Source organism: Anolis sagrei, chromosome 2 (assembly GCF_037176765.1).
Source record: "Anolis sagrei isolate rAnoSag1 chromosome 2, rAnoSag1.mat, whole genome shotgun sequence".
Lineage (NCBI taxonomy): Eukaryota > Metazoa > Chordata > Lepidosauria > Squamata > Dactyloidae > Anolis > Anolis sagrei.
Window position 1 is genome coordinate 180,058,280 of NC_090022.1, and position 19,116 is coordinate 180,077,395.

General features: G+C 41.0%; 1 protein-coding gene across 7 annotated transcripts in view; it reads right to left on the reverse strand.

The window, feature by feature from the left end:
- BPTF (bromodomain PHD finger transcription factor) overlaps positions 1 to 17,241 on the reverse strand; it is a 73,369-nt gene extending 56,128 nt beyond the window's left edge. For 6 of the 7 annotated variants that reach the window (XM_067464220.1, XM_067464219.1, XM_067464216.1 and 3 more), the window contains exons 1-2: positions 16,269 to 17,240; positions 2,154 to 2,976 (exon numbers count right to left, since the gene is read on the reverse strand). In XM_067464220.1, the coding sequence (XP_067320321.1) occupies positions 2,154 to 2,976; positions 16,269 to 16,992 (1,547 nt within the window). In that variant the 5' untranslated portion in view covers positions 16,993 to 17,240. Of the gene's footprint in view, positions 1 to 2,153; positions 2,977 to 16,268 lie in introns of all 7 variants that reach the window. The other variant, XM_067464215.1, reaches the window with a different exon arrangement.
- Between the last annotated feature and the right edge of the window lie 1,875 nt (positions 17,242 to 19,116).

Below are 19,116 nucleotides of genomic sequence, written 5' to 3' on the forward strand. Positions count from 1 at the left end.
AGGATTTGTTGATACTTATAACTAAGACAATGAAGAAAAAATATTTTCTCTACCCTAACAAGTCTCTGTATAATATATACTAGGGAGCCTCAAACTAAGGCCTGGGGGCCGGATATGGCCCTCTAAGGTCATTTACCTGGCCCTCGCTCAGGGTCAACCTAAGTCTGAAACGACTTGAAAGCACACACAACAATCCTATCTCATCAGCCAAAGGCAGGCCCACACTTCCCATTGAAATACTAATAAGTTTATATTTGTTAAAATTGTTCTTCATTTTAATTATTGTATTGTTTTTAAGTGTTTTCCTGCAGTGTGCATAGGAATTCATTCAATTTTTTCCAAATTATAATCCGGCCCTCCAACAGTTTGAGGGATTGTGACCTGGCCCTCTGTTTAAAAAGTTTGAGGGCCCCTGGTGTATACAGTGCCTACATGCAACATCAACAACCCTTTGAAGATTTTATACCATATGAATAAAAGGGCTTCTGGTCCAGTTTCTACCTTTTAGAAACTACTAGTCGGCCCTCCTCTTTTGTGGGTTTCTCATTCACAAATTTGATTATTTGCTGATTATTTGTTGCTGCATCTGCTGTTACCCTATCCTAAAAGAAATTGTAAGCCCTGCAAGACTAGGAGAGATCACAAATGTGAAATGAGGCATGCAAATCCCTATGAAAAATGGCATAAAGCAGCAGCACAGACAGCAAATAAGAGCAGAGTGCAGACATAAGTTAGATATGAAGGAAACAGGCAAACTCAGGCAAAAAGAACAGGCCAATGTACAACTGAAGCAGCAGCTGTTACACTGGCCCCTTTTCAGGACAACACTCACTTGCTTCCTCCCTACCATCCTCTACCTATATGTCTACTTCATGTCTTTTCTCCATCCATCCATTTGGTCACTGCCTTTCATTTCCTGCCCACTTGCTCATTGCCTTCCTCCCTGCTGGCAGAGAGAACAACAGAGAGCAAAAAGAAAGCAGAGAAAGGTAGGGAGAAATCAGATGTCCAGGTTGAGGGAGCAGGCAGGCAGGCGGGAAGGCAGGCAAAGAAAAGAAATGGCTTTGAGATCATTCTTCCTCTTTCTCCACCTGTCCACTTATTCACTGCTTTCTTCCCCTCGGGCAGAAAAAGGGAGAGAAAAATCAGCCACTTCAGTTGAGGAAGGCAGCAAGACAATGGAGGAAAGAAGGGGCACCTGTTTGTCCCTTCCTTTCTCTATCCGCCCAACTGCTTGCTACCTTTCTCTGCTCACTTGTCTCTTTCTCCCACAGCTGGGGCACACATGCAGCTGGCGAGCACAGCAGACTGAGAGCTCAGGAAAGCAGCAATGGAAAGCAGTGAGACTGGGCTGCCCATCCCTGCATTTCTTCACCCACCTTTACTTGCGAAATGTGCTGTGAAGACTGCCATCTCATCTTCAAGTGCCCCAGTTGACAGTATCCGAGGGGCCACAGAAGTAACACCCCATCTCTCTCTCCCCAGTCCCTCACTGCCCTCAAAGATATTGATGGTTTTCCCATTTTCATGGTGGGGACTGTTCTCCTAACTCCCATGAAAGTCTGTCAACTGTAGTTCACAGTAGAGGGGATGTCACTACAAACGAGGATTATTTTATAACTATAAAACAAGGTGCCTTTACAAACCAGCAACTGAGGTGATTTAAATGTTAGGAATAGTTGGGAAAAGGACCTTAAAAGTTTTCTACTACCATATCAGAAAAATGCATTAGTAAGCATACAGCACCAGAATGCCCAAAGTGACCTACATTATAGATAAAGTTAGAAAATGGTACAGTCAGGATTTGTTGCTCAGAAGATCTGATTTCACTGTGATTACATAATTTCAGAAAATGAGAAGCAAGAAATACTGTTGAATGTCACACCTCAATTTAAAAAAGCAAATACAATTCCACCACATTTGTTACAAGTATCACAAGTTTATCCTTACTGAAACAAAACATTGAACTCCTTTTTCTAACCAAAAAATACAAAGACCTAAATCCAAATGTTTGTCCCAATCTGAGTAAATTCAAGAAATTGCTACTGGATCTAACAACTGGATTTAGCCTAAGAGTAAGGTTAAAAGGTTGAGGAAAAGCAGATTTAGAAAACATGCATCAATATGTGTGTGCATTCAAAATATATACTTACATAACAATCCTCCTGTTCAGGAACCAGTATTTCCTCCTGTTTCTGTCATATCCAATAGGTTCATGTCGAATGTATGGTTTGTTTTTTTGGATTTCAGCAATACAGTCCGTTACACCAGGCACCTTATGTGCTACGCATACTTCACACTGCCATTCATCTTCCGGTACCTCCTCAAGAGGCGGTTTTACACACTCCAAGTGATACACAGCTGAGCAAGTTTCACAGCAAAGCAAGTCTCCCAGTTTGTGACAAACTCTACAATGGTCATCATACTGAATCACACCCTCCGACAGTAATTCCTCGCGTGCAATGTTTGTTGTAAGAAATTGATCCACTAAAAACTGCAGAACTTTAATTTTATTCTCCACTGGTCCATAAGGGTAGTCCTCTGCCTCTTGAAAAGGAAGAACATGATGATATTCCTTATCACTCTCACAATACACCCGCAAAATCTCAGGCCACGTCATTCCATCAATGAAATACAACGTGGAATTAACACTATCTTTGAGGTCAGCAGGACCAAAGGTAGTATTTGAGGTGTCTTCTTCACGTAAAACAGCTTTTAAAAGCACTATGTGCATCTCTGCCATAAGTGTACACTGCTCCTGGCTGACTAAAGCAGCACAAAAGTCCTCAAAACAAAAAGGAGACAAGCGCAGGACAGTGCCAAAGTTCCGCAGTACCTCATAGATGGCAATAACATTCATTATATGTTCGTTAGGCACCATTAAGTCCTCTGAGGATTTAGGCAAGTCAAGAGAAGGGATGTCTTTTTCTTCTAAGATTGGTGAGCGTGGACGATGTATTCTTTGTCTTCTCCTGCCTATAAATGGAGAGCAATAAGAAAGGTCTTGATAACAGGAAAAAGTCAAATCATCAACATTGCATGCCTTTTTCTCAAAACTAGGACTCAAAGCACCTTATAAATTAAAATAAATATAATTCAGATAAAAACATTACAAAAATTAGTATAAGCATGGAATAGAACTACCAAAATAATTAAAAATAACATGAAACATACTATTAAGAATAAAGATAAGTTTGTAAAAGCAGTGCAGGGACAAACAGTACAAAATCTTCTTAAGTCCCTTTAAAAAAAAAAAAAACTTCTACTGAAAGCAGTGAAGCAAGTTGGGCGTAATTTATCTTTCCCTGGAAGGAAGTTCTGCATTCAAACTTTTCACTCCAAGATTCTTTTAGTACACTATACTGTATATCACAAATATAGTTTAATTAAAGAAACCAGCCCAAAATACCTAGCTTGACACAGTCACAGGTCAATCTGCGCACTGTACCTTTATGATAGAAACTGAAATGATGAACCTAAAGGAATTTCCTCTATTCTTTCTAGTATGGCACCATTTCTGGCATTTTCCTGGCATTGACCTAAATATTAAAAACACACAAAAAGGCAAGTATTCACTGCCTCAAGTGAATAAACATATAAAAATAATGTACAATAAAGCAACAGTAGTAACAGCAAGCTTGCAACAAAGAATTAAGAAATGTTGGAGAGAGGTCCCTGGTCAAAGCAGTTCCTGGTCAAGGGGTCCCTGGTCAAAAAAAGATTGGGAACCACTGTTTTAGAAAATTTATTTTCCTCCAAATCTTAGGCCATACTTACTGTTTCAGATACATTTTTTTAAAAACACACACACACACACACACAAATGATGAGCAATGCAACTTGATGTTTTTAAACTGCAAAATGTAGTAATAACAAGCATTAAATACTGCAGTGAATAATGGCAATGATACTTTTCAAAAACTGTCTATAATTTGCAGAAATTTAGAAAGGGTTTCCTTTGAAGGTATTTTAGAAACCAGGTTAACATTTGATAACACTTTATTAAACCTCCAACCTGCCTCTGTATCGATATATAAATCTTTCCTACTTCTAAAGGAAGGGTAGGGAATAATGTAAAGAAATAGGCATCCCTAATAATTTATATTTCACACATGTTTAAAATGTCTTAAAACAAATCTTGCATCCTAAATATTTGTACTTAAAATACATGCTAAATAATATACAAATATTTAAAATGGTGTGGCTATCAGATGCATAGACCCAGGGGTTTGCATTTGTGTGCTATTATTAACTGATTCATGTTATTAATTAAAACATCTGCATTATACATAATAAAAAATAACAATCTGGTCTAAATATAAAAAGAGCTAACAAAACTAAGACATGATTGTATTCATTTACTCAACTTGTTGCTATCTGTTAACTCAAATTTCCCCTCTGCTTTTTTCTTTGCAATTGCTAAGACTCCTAGAAAAAGAATCAGGGACCACAGATGTGTATATGCTTAAAGACCCCTTGTTCACTTAAGAAAGTCAAATTTCAATAATTAGGAAAACAATGTGTGGAAAGAAAATTCCCATAAATCTTGTGCTGCAGGACTTTGCTTTCCCAAATTCTTCTAATATTTGACAACTTTAGTATACTCAGGAGTTAAAGTTTTTTCTCTTTTGTGAGAAGTCTGTATTTTTTTGTGCATTCTCCTATTTCAATTTTTCTGCACTTCTCCTATTCAATTTATTTTAATGTCAATGTCTTTGCTAGAACTATTTTACACAGTCCTAATAACAGCTGTAGCTGTAACCTGTAGTTATTTTTCAATGTCTGGAAATCTCATGTTTATCTGCTGCCTTCAGAAATTGCCTAAGATTGTTACAAAAAATCAATTTCATCCATAGTTTTAAATGACTTAGTTGTACAAAAACGGCGAGACATATTTCAAGGAATTTCAAACACAATCTGAACAGGGGAGTCATTCCAACATAAACGGATCAGGGAGTCATTCCAATATATATGACACTGCAGCCCTTTCACACAAGTATTTTTCTTATCAAGGCTAAGTGCTATGTATAAGCTTCATATATGTTTTTCTCACTGTTGAAATTGATGTCACTGATATAGATTTTATTAACTATTTATGCTAATGACTTTCCATTGCTGGACCCAATACCCTCCCCCCTTTCCTACCTTCTCTCTTGCTATACTATTATAGGGCCTCAATAATCCACAAATGCAAAAAATCTTGCCCTTTGAGGGTTTTTTTTTTTACTTTAGACAAACATTTTAACATACTGTACTTAGTGTTCTGGTTCTTTTATTTTTGTTAATCAATTTGCTATCAAAAGCATGTATTGGAAGAATAGGAAGCCTATGAATAATGTGATATTAATTTTATCCTATCAGCTGAGATAGGTTTACTTCAACTATCTAATTTCTTATGTGAACTATTTCTTTCTCTATGATTTTAATATATGGTTTTTAGGATCTGGCACACATCCAGAAGTGGTGAACTGATGACGTTGGAAGGACCAGTATCTTATTTCATTATGTTCAAGCTTTTACTTGTTTTCAAATCATAATTTTGTTATCCCAGATTATGGGCACCATAGAGCTGCGGTTTTATAGCGAGGTGTTGGGGGAAGCATCCCTCTCCCTGACCTCTAATTAATACAGAAAAGGTCTGGAAGGGAAAACCTATCTTATCTTTTCCCAGTCACAAATATAGAGCTGGATCATACTCAAGATACCTCTCCTATCCCAGAAGGTACAGTATAATTACCATATATCACCAACAGGATTCCAGCCATAGTGTGAGGACACCATAGAACAGTGGTTCTCAACTTTCCTAATGCCATAACCCCTTAATACGCTTCCTCATGTTATGGTGACCCCCAACCATAAAATTAGTTCCATTGCTACTTCAGAACTGTCATTTTGCTGCTGTTATGAATAGTAATGTAAATATCTGATATGCAGGATGTATTTTCATACACTGGAACAATTTTGGCACAAATATCCAATACACCCAAATTTGAATACTGGTGGGATTGGTGGAGGGTACTGATTTTGTCCTGTGGGAGTTGTAGTTGCTGGGATTTATAGTTCACCTGCAATCAAAGAGCATTCTGAACCCTACCAACGATTGAATTGGGCCAAACTTCCCAGACAGAACCTCCATGACCAACAGAAAATACTGTGTTTTCTGGTGGTTTTTGGTGACCCCTCTGACATCCCCTCATGAGCCCTCCAGGGGTCCCGACCCCCAGGTTGAGAAACACTGCCATAGAATTTTTCAAAATACTCTCCACTAAAGCTATCAATCTCAAGGGCCTTTTCATTTATCTTGTTACCTTCATTTTCTCTTCTTTTATTAACTAATTTAAATCAATTTCCAACCCTATTAATCGTTCTCTGGTTGATTTTATACTTGGGGTTGGCAACAATTTTTTATTGCATTAACTAATAGTCAGTTATCAGAAGTGCATGCATGAAGCGTCAGACATAAGCACTGCATATATTTACAATCGCTATTTATTCACATTTGATTAAAATGTGATTTCTAGGAATCTCTAGGTCCTCTAGCGTGACTCTATTGTCAGCTTCCTCATGGCACACTGGAGCAACTATAGATTTCTAGAGTGAACATTTTTCTAGCAATCTCTAGGTCCCCCAATGTGATTCCGTATTCAGCTTCTAGCTGACCACAACATCAACCACAAATTCATGCTGGAAGACATAAACATGTCTAGAGAAGTGTTATCTCAGATAAAAAAATAGTAATTTCTATATTTATAGTGTTTTCACTTTCTGTTTTTCACTTTCTGTGCCTCTAATACCAGTGAATATGGAGGGCTGACTGTAGTTTGAAAGGAAGGGCATGCAGTCTGATCATCACCTTGGGTGAGTATTATGACAGACCAAGCCACCCATCACAGGACTGGAATAAGTGCATGTTTCCATATGAAGCTGCAGTGGTACAGCGTGGAAATGCTAGTAGGAAGCAGCATTGCCTAGAAATGCCAGTAGCCAAGGAATTCAAGGTCCGGTTTTCTTAGCTAGTTGGCTAAAGGGTTTCTGTGTAAGAAAAAGAGGCATTCTATCCCATGCAAAAAGTGAGTAATTTTTGTCTTAAAACATCCCTGAAAATGTATATTCAATCCTTTGTTGAATTCCATAAAACAATACAGAGCACTTATTCTGTCAATGTCCCTAAGATGAAAGGGATGTTTGAAAAAGTCATGTAAAAGAACATGTATATTTTTAAAGCTCTGAAATGAACATATTTTAATCAAAAGGCAGGGAAAAGAGAACCACCATTAGCAGAATGCTTTTTCTATGTACTCAGCCAAAGTAAAGGAATTTCATGGTTCTTTATTATTTCAGCTCCTATCATGAAAATATTCAAATGGTATTTTGGAGCATTTCAGAGATGTATTGTAAAAGGCACCTTATGACAGTTTGTGGCCTAAAGCAGATCAGAAAACAGTACTGCACGTGAGAACTAAGATTATAGGAGTTTGAGTAATATTTAATGATTTTATTATAATTATCTTACACTTTTTAGCAAATTGGTTTTTTTATTAAGCAACATGTTGAGATTTTTTAAAAGTCAAAAATTATATAAAGGTACTCATTTAAATAAATATCATTTAATTATTTTGTATCCTTAGACAGCAAATGCTGCAAGACCTCACCCTCCAGTAAGAGTGAGGTATTGCAACAACAATGTAATAATGATAAAGATTGTCAATTTGCTGCTCTTTCAAGAAATACGTTCTGCATAATAGTAGTATGGAATTATTTCATTACTATAATAGTTAAAATGTTCCAAATGGGATTTTTTCTAGTTTTCCATTTTTAATGGTTTGGATGCAGTGGAATTCTACCTATGGGGTTATGCCACTGAAAAAAGGGAGGAAGCAATTCTTGAATTTTTCCTGCAGCATTTTTGGACCTTGGGATCAAAGCTATGGCCTATTCATCTAAAACTGCATTTATTTGTACAGAAACCACAACACAATGATGGATCATCTGCCACTTGTGATTAAGTAAGATACTAAAGAATGGTCCAGCCAGCTGTGGCACTTCTGATCATTTATTGGCAAGGCAGAAGAATGTGGCTGATGAGCAAACACAGTAATACACAACAGAAATTATAAACAACCAAGATGCAAGGATCTGTGAAATGGTGGGAGGCATGATTCACACCAAACGCTAAAGTCAGAATCATGCCATTTCACAGATCCCCATTCTCTCCTTGGTATGTCACATACAAATTGTATGTGACACTCTACTTATGTTGTATCTTTGTCTCCATGGATACAGAGTATACAGATATGGTAAACCCACTGTACATTCTTCTGTACTGAATTTTATCCTGCTGATTTCAAGTCTATCCTGTTAAGAGGTCAGTGTATCTTGATTCTTTCTTCTATAGTCTTATTTTATCCCTCCCAGCTTCATTATCATGAACACATTTGACCTGCATCACCTATTCTAAAAAAATTCCCCAATTCTTTCAAGCTAACTGGTCTGTAGTTTCCCAATTCCTGTTTCCATCTTTCTTGATGATAAGAACAAAAATCAGGTTCCTCACATATTTTCTGAAGATTTTCATTATCAGTCAGCAGTTCTAAAATATCACTGGGCCCCTTGAGAACCCTATGATAGAATTCAACTGGCCCCAGTTGAACCCATTTAAAGTACAGTGCCATTCTCTATCCTGGGCAAGATGTACCTCCTTACACAGGTCAGGCTATTTATCCCAGACTGAGCACTACTTGGCTGCTGTAAGAAGACAGAAGCAAAACAAAAATTAAGCATAGGTAATGTCTCCCTTATCTGAAATGCTTGGTATCAGAGGTTTTCTAGATTTTTTTAAAAAAATTGAAACATCTCTATTTATATATACATGGTGAATGGGTGACAGCAGGAAAGGGGCTAGTTACAATCTAGTGTCCACCAAGTTGCTACCCAAAGAGCCTCCACTCCAATACAGCCAAAAATTCAGCCAAAAACCCGACAGAGAAAAAAAGAAACAAAAAAAGAAAAGGACTCCACTTACATAACCCTCTTGCAAATATCCCAGATGCCTCCCTAACTGTTGGCAAACTTTCTGCACTTTCAGTAAAGGTTTTAATTATGTTAATTTTAATCACTGTTATTTCATAGCATTTCATGGTTTGAGTCTTATGAAATATAAAACAGATAAATGCAAATGTGGTCGTTGAGGCTTATAGAAAAAATAAATGTGTTTGGTTCCCCAAAGATAATCTAGTATAGCAAATAAATGTTCAGGATATGTACAGTGGCAATGATGTTACATGCCTGGATCTTTTGGGGGGGGGGGGGGGGAATCTATCACACTAGTATACAGGTTTTTTCCCATATCTGTAAGGGATATTAATTATAGGGGAGTTTCACTGCGACCCCTTCCACATTGCCATATAATCCAGATTATCAAAACAGAGTGTCCAAATTATTTGCTTTGAACTGGATTATATGAGTCTATACTATCATATAATCTAGTTCAAGCAGATAATTTGGATTTTATATAGCAGTGCAGAATGGCCTGAGCCTCAAAAGAGGGTCTGAGAAAATGTGTAACTCAGACCTCTGAACTTAGCTCCGGTCATATTGATGTGCATAACTGGATGGAACATGTGCAAAGTTAATCATGAAGAAGGCATATCCTGGGTTTGTTTGGTTGAAGCGCTAGAATTTCTTTGTGATATGGTGTTGGCTCATGACACCGTGGATGGAACTTTCCAGTCAGATTTAGGTTGACTCTGACTGGAAAGTTATTTTGATCAAGCTACTAACAAATGTAACATATAAGTTTGGATAAAATGCTAGCAGCAGTCATGTTGGGAGGTACACAATCCTACTGTACATATCACTTTTAACCAAAAAATGAAAATGTTACCAAAATGCTATGAAAATGTTTACCAAATGATATGAACTTTATCAAACAAAAGGTTGCAGAGGCTCTCCACTCTGGATTTTCAGATACAACTCAAAGTGAGAATTGTTTTATATTGTAACACTTTCAGCATTTTAAGAATATAATCTGATACATATTCTAAGGCACCAGTGTAACTCTATACATGAAGCAGGTCAACAGGTGTTGGCAATATTTGCCACCCTATCCATCACAACCAATAGATTTTGTGGCTTGGAAATTCAGTGTAGTCATCTCAGAAAGGTGATAAGAGCCGTGGTAGCCCATAAGCCTTTGGTGAAATAAAAAACACTAATACCTAAACAAAGTTTTAACCTTTTTTATAGAATAAATTAATTTTGATACTATGAAATAATCCAAGAGGAAATTTATATTTATAAAGCATTCTAACAAGTGTATTTTGGAGCAGGGCTTCTTAAACTTGTTTCTACTTTTGGCCTGAGAAATGTTTATGTAACTCCAGGCATATAGATATATTAAACAAATATAAAAATCAACCATTTACTGATAAGAAGTCAGTATTTGCAAGGATTGCTAAATAGGCTTTTTTTCTTCTCTTTTTGTGGAATACAGCAGAAGCATTTTCTGTAGAGTCTACTGTAAACACTGCACAAAAGAGTTGTTTAAATGTCTAAAACAGCCACTAGGCATTGATTAGAAATGTTCTAGGGACCAACATTGAGTGAAGGGGACCCCATTTGGGGTCTGGGCCCACAGTTTAAGAAGCGATACCTTTAGAGTATTTTTCAAAATTCAAAATCGTAATATACAAAACTAGCAGAAATATTTTTATGGTTGTCGCACAAAATAATACCCACTAAAGCTACTTTCATGAAGTTTCACAAAACTATTATTTATTGAGTAAAGTGGAAAATTTCATTATAGTATATCTTGTTTTCCTCAAATTGTTAAGCACTGAACTGCCTTTTTGACACCTTACCGTGCAGTATGTAAATCTCAATCCTCATTCCTACATATTTTCTAAAGTAGGGCTTTTCCCACTCAGAACCCTTCTTCAACTAAGAAATTTTTATGTGATCCCAGGTATATAGATATATAAAATAGGTATAGGATCAAACACTGGTTGATGACAAATCAAAATTTGGCAAGGCTTCCTAAACAGGCTGATTTTCCTTTTTATGAAGTACAGCTGAAGCATCTTCTGCAAAGTCCACTATAAACACTACACATTGTTGCTAACAGATTTCTGTATATGTCTAGGTGGCATTCAGAAACCTTTTAATGCTGCCAAATTTTTCACAACCCTAACACTGATTCCATTTGGGTTCAGCACTCACAGTTTATGAAGCAGTGTTCTAAAGCATATATGTCTAGATAAGACAATTTTGGAAAGGTTCACTCTTGCCAACTTTTTAGTTAAACATACATGATGTCATGTAATAACATTTTCCCAAAAACCTATTTACGATGTAAAGCACATTCTGCAAACTATTCGAAGTCGAGCATATACTAGTTTTAGTATAACTTTTTTAAAAGCCGAATATGAGGTTTTACAATATCAGAGAAAATTAAAAAGAGCAATGCAACTAAATAAAAATGTTTTGTGTAACCAAATTGGTTGAAACTGAAATTACTGGATAAGTTATCCAATCGTAGTAAAAAGATATAACTTTGTCTTTAAAAAATAAAAAAATACAGATGGGTTTCATTATATTCAACTCATTGGTACTCGTTACTACTTACTGATTTTATTTCCATTCTAAATGCACCTGCTTTCATCTTTCCATTAACAAACCTACATATCGACAGTCTGGTATCTGCTAAAATATTTTTGTTCTATCGAAGTCAAAGGCATCCTGAACATGCTTCCTTCCTTTATTGCTGTTGGGCTTTTTTGTTTTGTTTTTGTTTTTACAAATTGGTGATACAGGCATCTTTCTTGCCAGGCAATGCTTACTTCCTGCTGACTTCCTCAGTCCCTCCCACCATCAAGCACTCCCCATGGTTTTTAAAGTTTTAATTTCTAAAACTTCTGCCACGTTTCTGGAGACACATCTGTGACAGAAGACCCTTTTTTGCACTGGTTGAGCATCCCTTAATCAGAATGCCAAAATACTCCAAATAGATGACATGGATGGCTAAGATCTATCATCTATCATTTCATGAACAAAATTATGTTTAAAATAATATGCCTAAAGTCACCTTCCATCTATATCAGTGGTTCCCAACCTGTGGTCCATGGACCACCAGTGGTCTGCAAGAAATCAAATACGGTCCACAGCTTCACCATTACTACAACGGTGCAACGAGAGTGACTGGTCTCATGAAACTCTCTTATAGTGCCGAGGCTTATTAAATATGGTTTTCTGTGGGTTAGCAGATGACGACTACTGGATAGCATATACGTATCAGAAACTAGAGCTGATGTAGTCTAGCCAATGCAATTTTCTGATTCAGCGGCCCAAATAACCAAATTGAATCTAAAATCAACCAAAAACTGATTCGTAACCCTTTTGATACTAATGTTGGAGAGTGGTCCCTGGTCAAAAAAAGGTTGGGAACCACTGATTTATATGAAGTAAAAGAAACACAAATTTGTGTACAGTCTTGGGTCCTATCTCCATTATATCTCTTCAGGCAAATGCAAATATTCCAAAATCTAGGAGAAAGGAATTCCCAAACACTTCTGGCCCCAAGCTTTTTGGGTAATGAGGGAGACTCCACCATGCTTAATATTTACCCTTTTGCAGAGGATGCACATCTGCCCCAGAACCGCCTGCTTTGCAAACCCATTAAAACCCCCTCCAACCTGGCATGCAAAGTGACCCTCCGGCCACCCTGGAGAGATCATTATTATTACTACTTATAGGACATTTTTCCTCTTAAGACTCAAAGTAGCAGACAGCACTAAAACAACACAACATACACATCAAAACCTACAGACGTGAAATAGTATGAAACTCGAGAACCACTTTAAAATAGTTTAAAAACACAGAGACAACACAGAAAAGCCACCGAAATCCACAAGCATGTGAACAATTCCAACAGAAAGGAGGAAACAATGAAAATGAACAAAATCTGGCTACCAGTGTTAAAAAAATATATAAAATCAGGACTGTAAATAAAGAACAAAACTCAGAAGACAGGAGAATTCCTGACATTAAATAATGAGGGCCAGTTAACACCTCCCAACAAAGGATTCCCCTGGGCAGAAAGCAGCCAGGCTTTGAAACTACAAGGCTATTCAGTGCTAATCAAACTGACCAATTGCAACATTCCCATCTGCCTCAACCAAACAAGGGTTTTCTCCCACCCTGGACATTGCAGAGATTTATAAACCCCACTTGCCTAGTTTCCAACAAACCTCACAACCTCTGAGGATGCCTGTCATAGATGTGGGCAAAACATCAGGAGAGAATGCTTCTCGAATATGGCCATACAGCCCGGAAAACTCACAGCAACCCAGTTTAAAATCATTAAAACCTTTTAAATTGGTATATGCAATACATATAACATATTCTCCTTACCCTCAAAAAATAAAAACACACAGGAGTGGTGTACTGCCTCATAAGTGAGGTGGTAACCTTTTAAGCAAACACTGGATGGTTCTCTGTGGGGAATGCTTTGATTGTGCAGGACTCCCGCATGGCTGAATAGGGTTTGGACTGGATGGCCCTCAGGGAGCCCTCCCAGAAGGAACTCCCTGATAAGTGGTTTATTTATTTACTTACTTACTTCATTTGTATACTGCTTTTCTCACCCCAGGGGGACTCAAAGTGGTTTCCAACATATTCAAGGCAAAATTGAATACCTCATTGCATACATATGAAAAAGCAACAATAACAACGTTTCGCTACCAATTAAATCAACCTGTTCTCTACCAGTGGGTCCCCGGGTGTTTCGGCCTACAACTCCCAGATATCCCAGCTAGTTTACCTGCTGTTAGGATTTCTGGGAGTTGAAGGCCAAAACATCGGGGGACCCACAGGTTGAGAACCACTGCCAGAGTGTGGTGGAGGCGCCTCCTTTGGAGGCATTTAAATAGACTTAAGCAGAGACTGGATAGCTCTCTGTGGGGAATGCTTTGATTGTGCTGGACTCCCGCATGGCTGAATAGGGTTTGGACTGGATGGCCCTCAGGGAGCCCTCCCAGAAGGAACTCCTTCCCTCTGAGCAGTGGTTTATTTATTTATTTACTTACTTACTTCATTTGTATACTGCTTTTCTCACCCCAGGGGGACTCAAAGTGGTTTCCAACATATTCAAGGCAAAATTGAATACCTCATTGCATACATATGAAAAAGCAACAATAACAACGTTTCGCTACCAATTAAATCAACCTGTTCTCTACCAGTGGGTCCCCGGGTGTTTCGGCCTACAACTCCCAGATATCCCAGCTAGTTTACCTGCTGTTAGGATTTCTGGGAGTTGAAGGCCAAAACATCGGGGGACCCACAGGTTGAGAACCACTGCCAGAGTGTGGTGGAGGCGCCTCCTTTGGAGGCATTTAAATAGACTTAAGCAGAGACTGGATAGCTCTCTGTGGGGAATGCTTTGATTGTGCTGGACTCCCGCATGGCTGAATAGGGTTTGGACTGGATGGCCCTCAGGGAGCCCTCCCAGAAGGAACTCCTTCCCTCTGAGCAGTGGTTTATTTATTTATTTACTTACTTCATTTGTATACTGCTTTTCTCACCCCAGGGGGACTCAAAGTGGTTTCCAACATATTCATGGCAAAATTTAATACCTCATCGCATACATACGAAAACCCAACAGAAAACAACAATATTGCACTATCAATTAAATCAGGGGTCCTCAAACTTTTTAAACAGAGGGCCAGGTCATAGTCCCTCAAACTGATGGAGGGCCAGGTCATAATTTGAAAAAATAAATAAACATGAATTAATTCCTATGCACACTGATATCTTATTTGTAGTGCAAAACACTTTAAAACAATACAATAATTAAAATGAAGAACAATTTTAACAAATATAAATTTATTGGTATTTCAATGGGAAGTGTGAGCCTGCTTTTGGCTGATGAGATGGAATTGTTGTTATCCTGTGCTTTCAAGTCATTTTAGACTTAGGTTGACCCTGAGCGAGGGCCAGGTAAATGAGCTTGGAGGGCTGTATCTGGCCCCCGGGTCTTAGTCCCCCCTCGGGGGTTGAGAAGGGCAGGGTAGAAATGTGCAAAATAAATAATAGTTTGAGGACCCCTGAATTAAATCAACCTGCTCTCAACCTGTGAGTCCCCGGGTATTTTGGCCTACAACTCCCAGGTATCCCATCCAGTTTACCTGCTGTTAGGATTTCTGGGAGTTGAAGGCCAAAACATCTGGGGACCCACAGGTTGAGAACCACTGGCAGTGTGGTGGAGGCGCCTCCTTTGGAGGCATTTAAATAGAGCAGATTCTCAACCTGTGGCTCCCCAGATGTTTTGGCCTTCAACTCCCAGAAATCCTAACAACTGGCAAACTGACTGGAATTTATGTATATGTCTGTATACCTTGTATGTCAAAATTGGCATTGAATGCTTGCCATATATGTATGTGTTCATTGTAATCCGCCCTGAGTCCCCTGCGGGGTGAGAAGGGCGGAATATAAATGCTGTAAATAAAATAAATTTCTGGGAGTTGTAGGCCAAAACACCTAGGGACCTATAGGTTGGGAAACACTGAAATAGAGGCTGGATGGCCATCTGCCGGGGGTGTTTTGATTGTGCATGGAGCTGGACTAGATGGCCCATGTGGTCTCTCTCTCTCTTCCAACTCTATGATTCTACCTGGGGTGCTGGAATTTATGTATATGTCTTTATATGTCTGTTTATGTGTATGTCTGTATACGTCGTATGCCAAAATTGGCATTGAATGTTTGCTATATATGAGTCTCTGAGTCCCCTGTGGGGGGGGGGGGGTTATCGTGTCAGGAGCGACTTGAGAAACTGCAAGTCGCTTCTGGTGTGAGAGAATTGACCATCTGCAAGGACCTTGCCCAGGGGACGCCGGGATGATTTTATGTTTTTATCATCCTTTTGGGAGGCTTCTCTCATGTCCCCGCTTGGGGAGCTGGAGCTGGCAGAGGGAGCTCATCCAACTCTCCCCGGATTTGAACCTGTGACCTGTTGGTCTTCAGTCCTGCCGGCACAGGGGTTTAACCCACTGCGCCACCAGGGGCTCCATCCCTGTGGGGTGAGAAGGGCGGAATATAAATGCTGTAAATAAAATAAATTTCTGGGAGTTGTAGGCCAAAACACCTAGGGAACTATAGTTTGGGAAACACTGAAATAGAGGCTGGATGGCCATCTGCCAGGGGTGTTTTGATTGTGCATGGAGCTGGACTAGATGGCCCATGTGGTCTCTCTCTCTCTTCCAACTCTATGATTATACCTGGGGTGCTGCTGTAGGTGCTGTGGCTCCTGAAGCTGCTTTCGGTGCAGTAGCTGCCATCGTCGTCGTCCTCCTCCTCCATCTCCTCGGGGCAGTCCGAAGGGATGCCTCCTGCACCGACGCCGCCGTCCTCCTCCTCGTTTTCCACCACCACCACCTCCTCGTCCTCCTCCTCGCCCTCCATGGCCTCCTCTTCATCCGAGCCGGGCTTCCCCTCGGAGTCGGCTCCCTCTTCCTCCTCCTCTTCCTCCTCGGATAACGCGCTCTCCTCTTCTTCTTCCTCGTCGTCCTCCTCCTCGCTCTCATGGTCGTCGTACACGACTTTGCTGCTCCTCCGGGAAGAGGAGGCCCTGCCCTGACTACTGCTGTGGCGGCTCTTGCCTCCGCCTCCTCCTCCTCCTGCGGCCGCCCTGCCCCTTCCCCGGCCACTACTGCCTCCCCCGCCAGGGGTGCTGCTCCCTCCGCCGCCTTTCCTCCGGCCGCCCCCTCGGGTGGGAGGAGAGCCCCCCGCTGATGCTGCTGCCGCCGCCGCCCCTCTCGGCCTGGGCCCGGCCGCCTTGCCCGCCTGGGCCTTGGCCGCCCACCTGCCCCGGCTGCTGCCCCGCAGGCGCGACCTCAGCCCCCCGGTGGGCCCCGTGGGGGAAGCCGCAGCGGCAGCCGAGGCCCCGCTTCTGGAAGCCGCCGGCTGCGGGTGCTTAGGCGGCCTGCCTCGCCGTCCCCGCATCGCTGGGCGCTGGCTGGCAGGCTGAGGGAGACTGCGAGGCCGCTCGGGAGGCCGCTGGAGAAGGGCGGCGGGCGCTCCGGGAGCGCCTCCTCCCCGCGCTGGGGGACGAGACCCGGAGGCCCGGCAGGGAGCTCGGAGGCCCGGCCCGGGGAAGGGCTCAGTCTCTAGCGCCGGCGCCCCGCTCCGGACCGCCGCCGGCCGCCATCTTGTTTCTTCTTCTTCGCCTCAGACTCGGGGAAGCGGCGGCAGGCCTTGGGAGGGTCACGTGGGCAGGGCTGCGCGCGCAAGGGGGGCCCGCCAGGGGGCGCGCGAGGGCTGCGCGAGGCGGCGGCGGCGGCCCAGCAGAAGGCCTTCGAACTGCTTGAGGAGCCTCGGCAGGGCTCTCCTCTCCCAGCGCCCTTCCACACAGCCACAGAACCCAGGATATCAAGGCGGATCATCCACAATATCTGCTTGGAAATGGGTTATGTGGCAGTGTGGACTCAGATAACCCAGTTCAAAGCAGATACTGATATTCTAGGTTATATAGCTCTTCCACACAGCCACAGAACCCAGGAGATGAAGGCAGATCATCCACAATATCTGCAATGGAACTGGGTTATATGGCAGTGTGGACTCAGATAACCCAGTTCAAAGCAGATACTGATATTCTAGGTTACATAGCTCTTCCACACAGCCACAGAACCCAGGAGATCAAGGCAGATCATCCACAATATCTGCTTGGAAATGGGTTATGTGGCAGTGTGGACTCAGATAACCCAGTTCAAAGCAGATACTGATATTCTAGGTTATATGGTCCTTCCACACAGCCACAGAACCCAGGATATCAAGGCAGATCATCCACAATATCTGCATGGAACTGGGTTATATGGCATTGTGGACTTAGATAACCCAGTTCAAAGCAGATACTGATATTCTGGGTTATATGGATGTGTGGAAGGGCCCTCTGCACCCTTCCACACAGCCACAGAACCCAGGAGATCAAGGCAGATGATCCACAATATCACCTTGTACAGGATTATCTGAGGCCTCTTCCACACAGCTGAATAAAACCCCATATTTTCCGCTTTGAACTGGGATATCAATATAAATAAAAATGTAAAGTTCGTTTGTGGGATTAACATAACTAAAAAACCACTGGACGAATTGACACAAAATTTGGACACAATACACCTAACAGTCCAACAAGTGACCATCACCCCTAAATAAACACACACAAGCACACACAACCCCAGCTAAACAGACTTAAAAACCCCAAAAATACACAATATATACATATACACATATACTCATATACACATGCACACATTCAAACACACATATATATGCACAAACACACATATATACACACATACACACAGAAATACACAAATGTATACACCCATATATATATATATATATATATATATGCACACACACATATATACACAAATATATACAAACACATAAACACATATATACACACACAAAACATATACACAGACTGGGCCACAGCAATGTGTGGCAGGGGACGGCCACGCATTGCTGTGGTCTGTCTTACTTACTCAATGCCAGAGATACAGCTTAATAGTGTAACATTAGAAAATGTTGACCATTTCCGCTACCTTGGCACCACCAAAGTCACTGCCTGAGCTTTGCAAGTGCAGCATTTTTCCAAATGAAGCAGAGTGTTTGAGGACCGGGACATCCGTAAGGATACCAAGGTGCTTATTTATAAAGCTGTTGTCCCTCCAACCCTGCTATATGCTTGCGAAACGTGGACTGTCTACAGACGTCACATGCAACTCCTGGAATGACTCCATCAGCGCTGTCTCTGGGAAATACTGCAAATCTCTTGGGAAGAATCAGAGACCACCAGCATTGAAGCAATGGTCCTCTACCATCAACTCTGCTGGACCGGCCACGTTATCTGGATGCCCGACCACTGTTTCCCAAAGCAGTTGCTCTATTCCGAACTCAAAACAGAAAACGGAATGTTGGAGGACAGGAAAAGAGATTTAAAGATGGGCTCAAAGCCAACCTTAAAAACTCTGGCATAGACACTGAGAACTGGGAAGCCCTGGCCCTTGCGCGCTCCAGATGGAGGTCACCTGTGACCAGCAGTGCTGTAGAATTTGAAGAAGC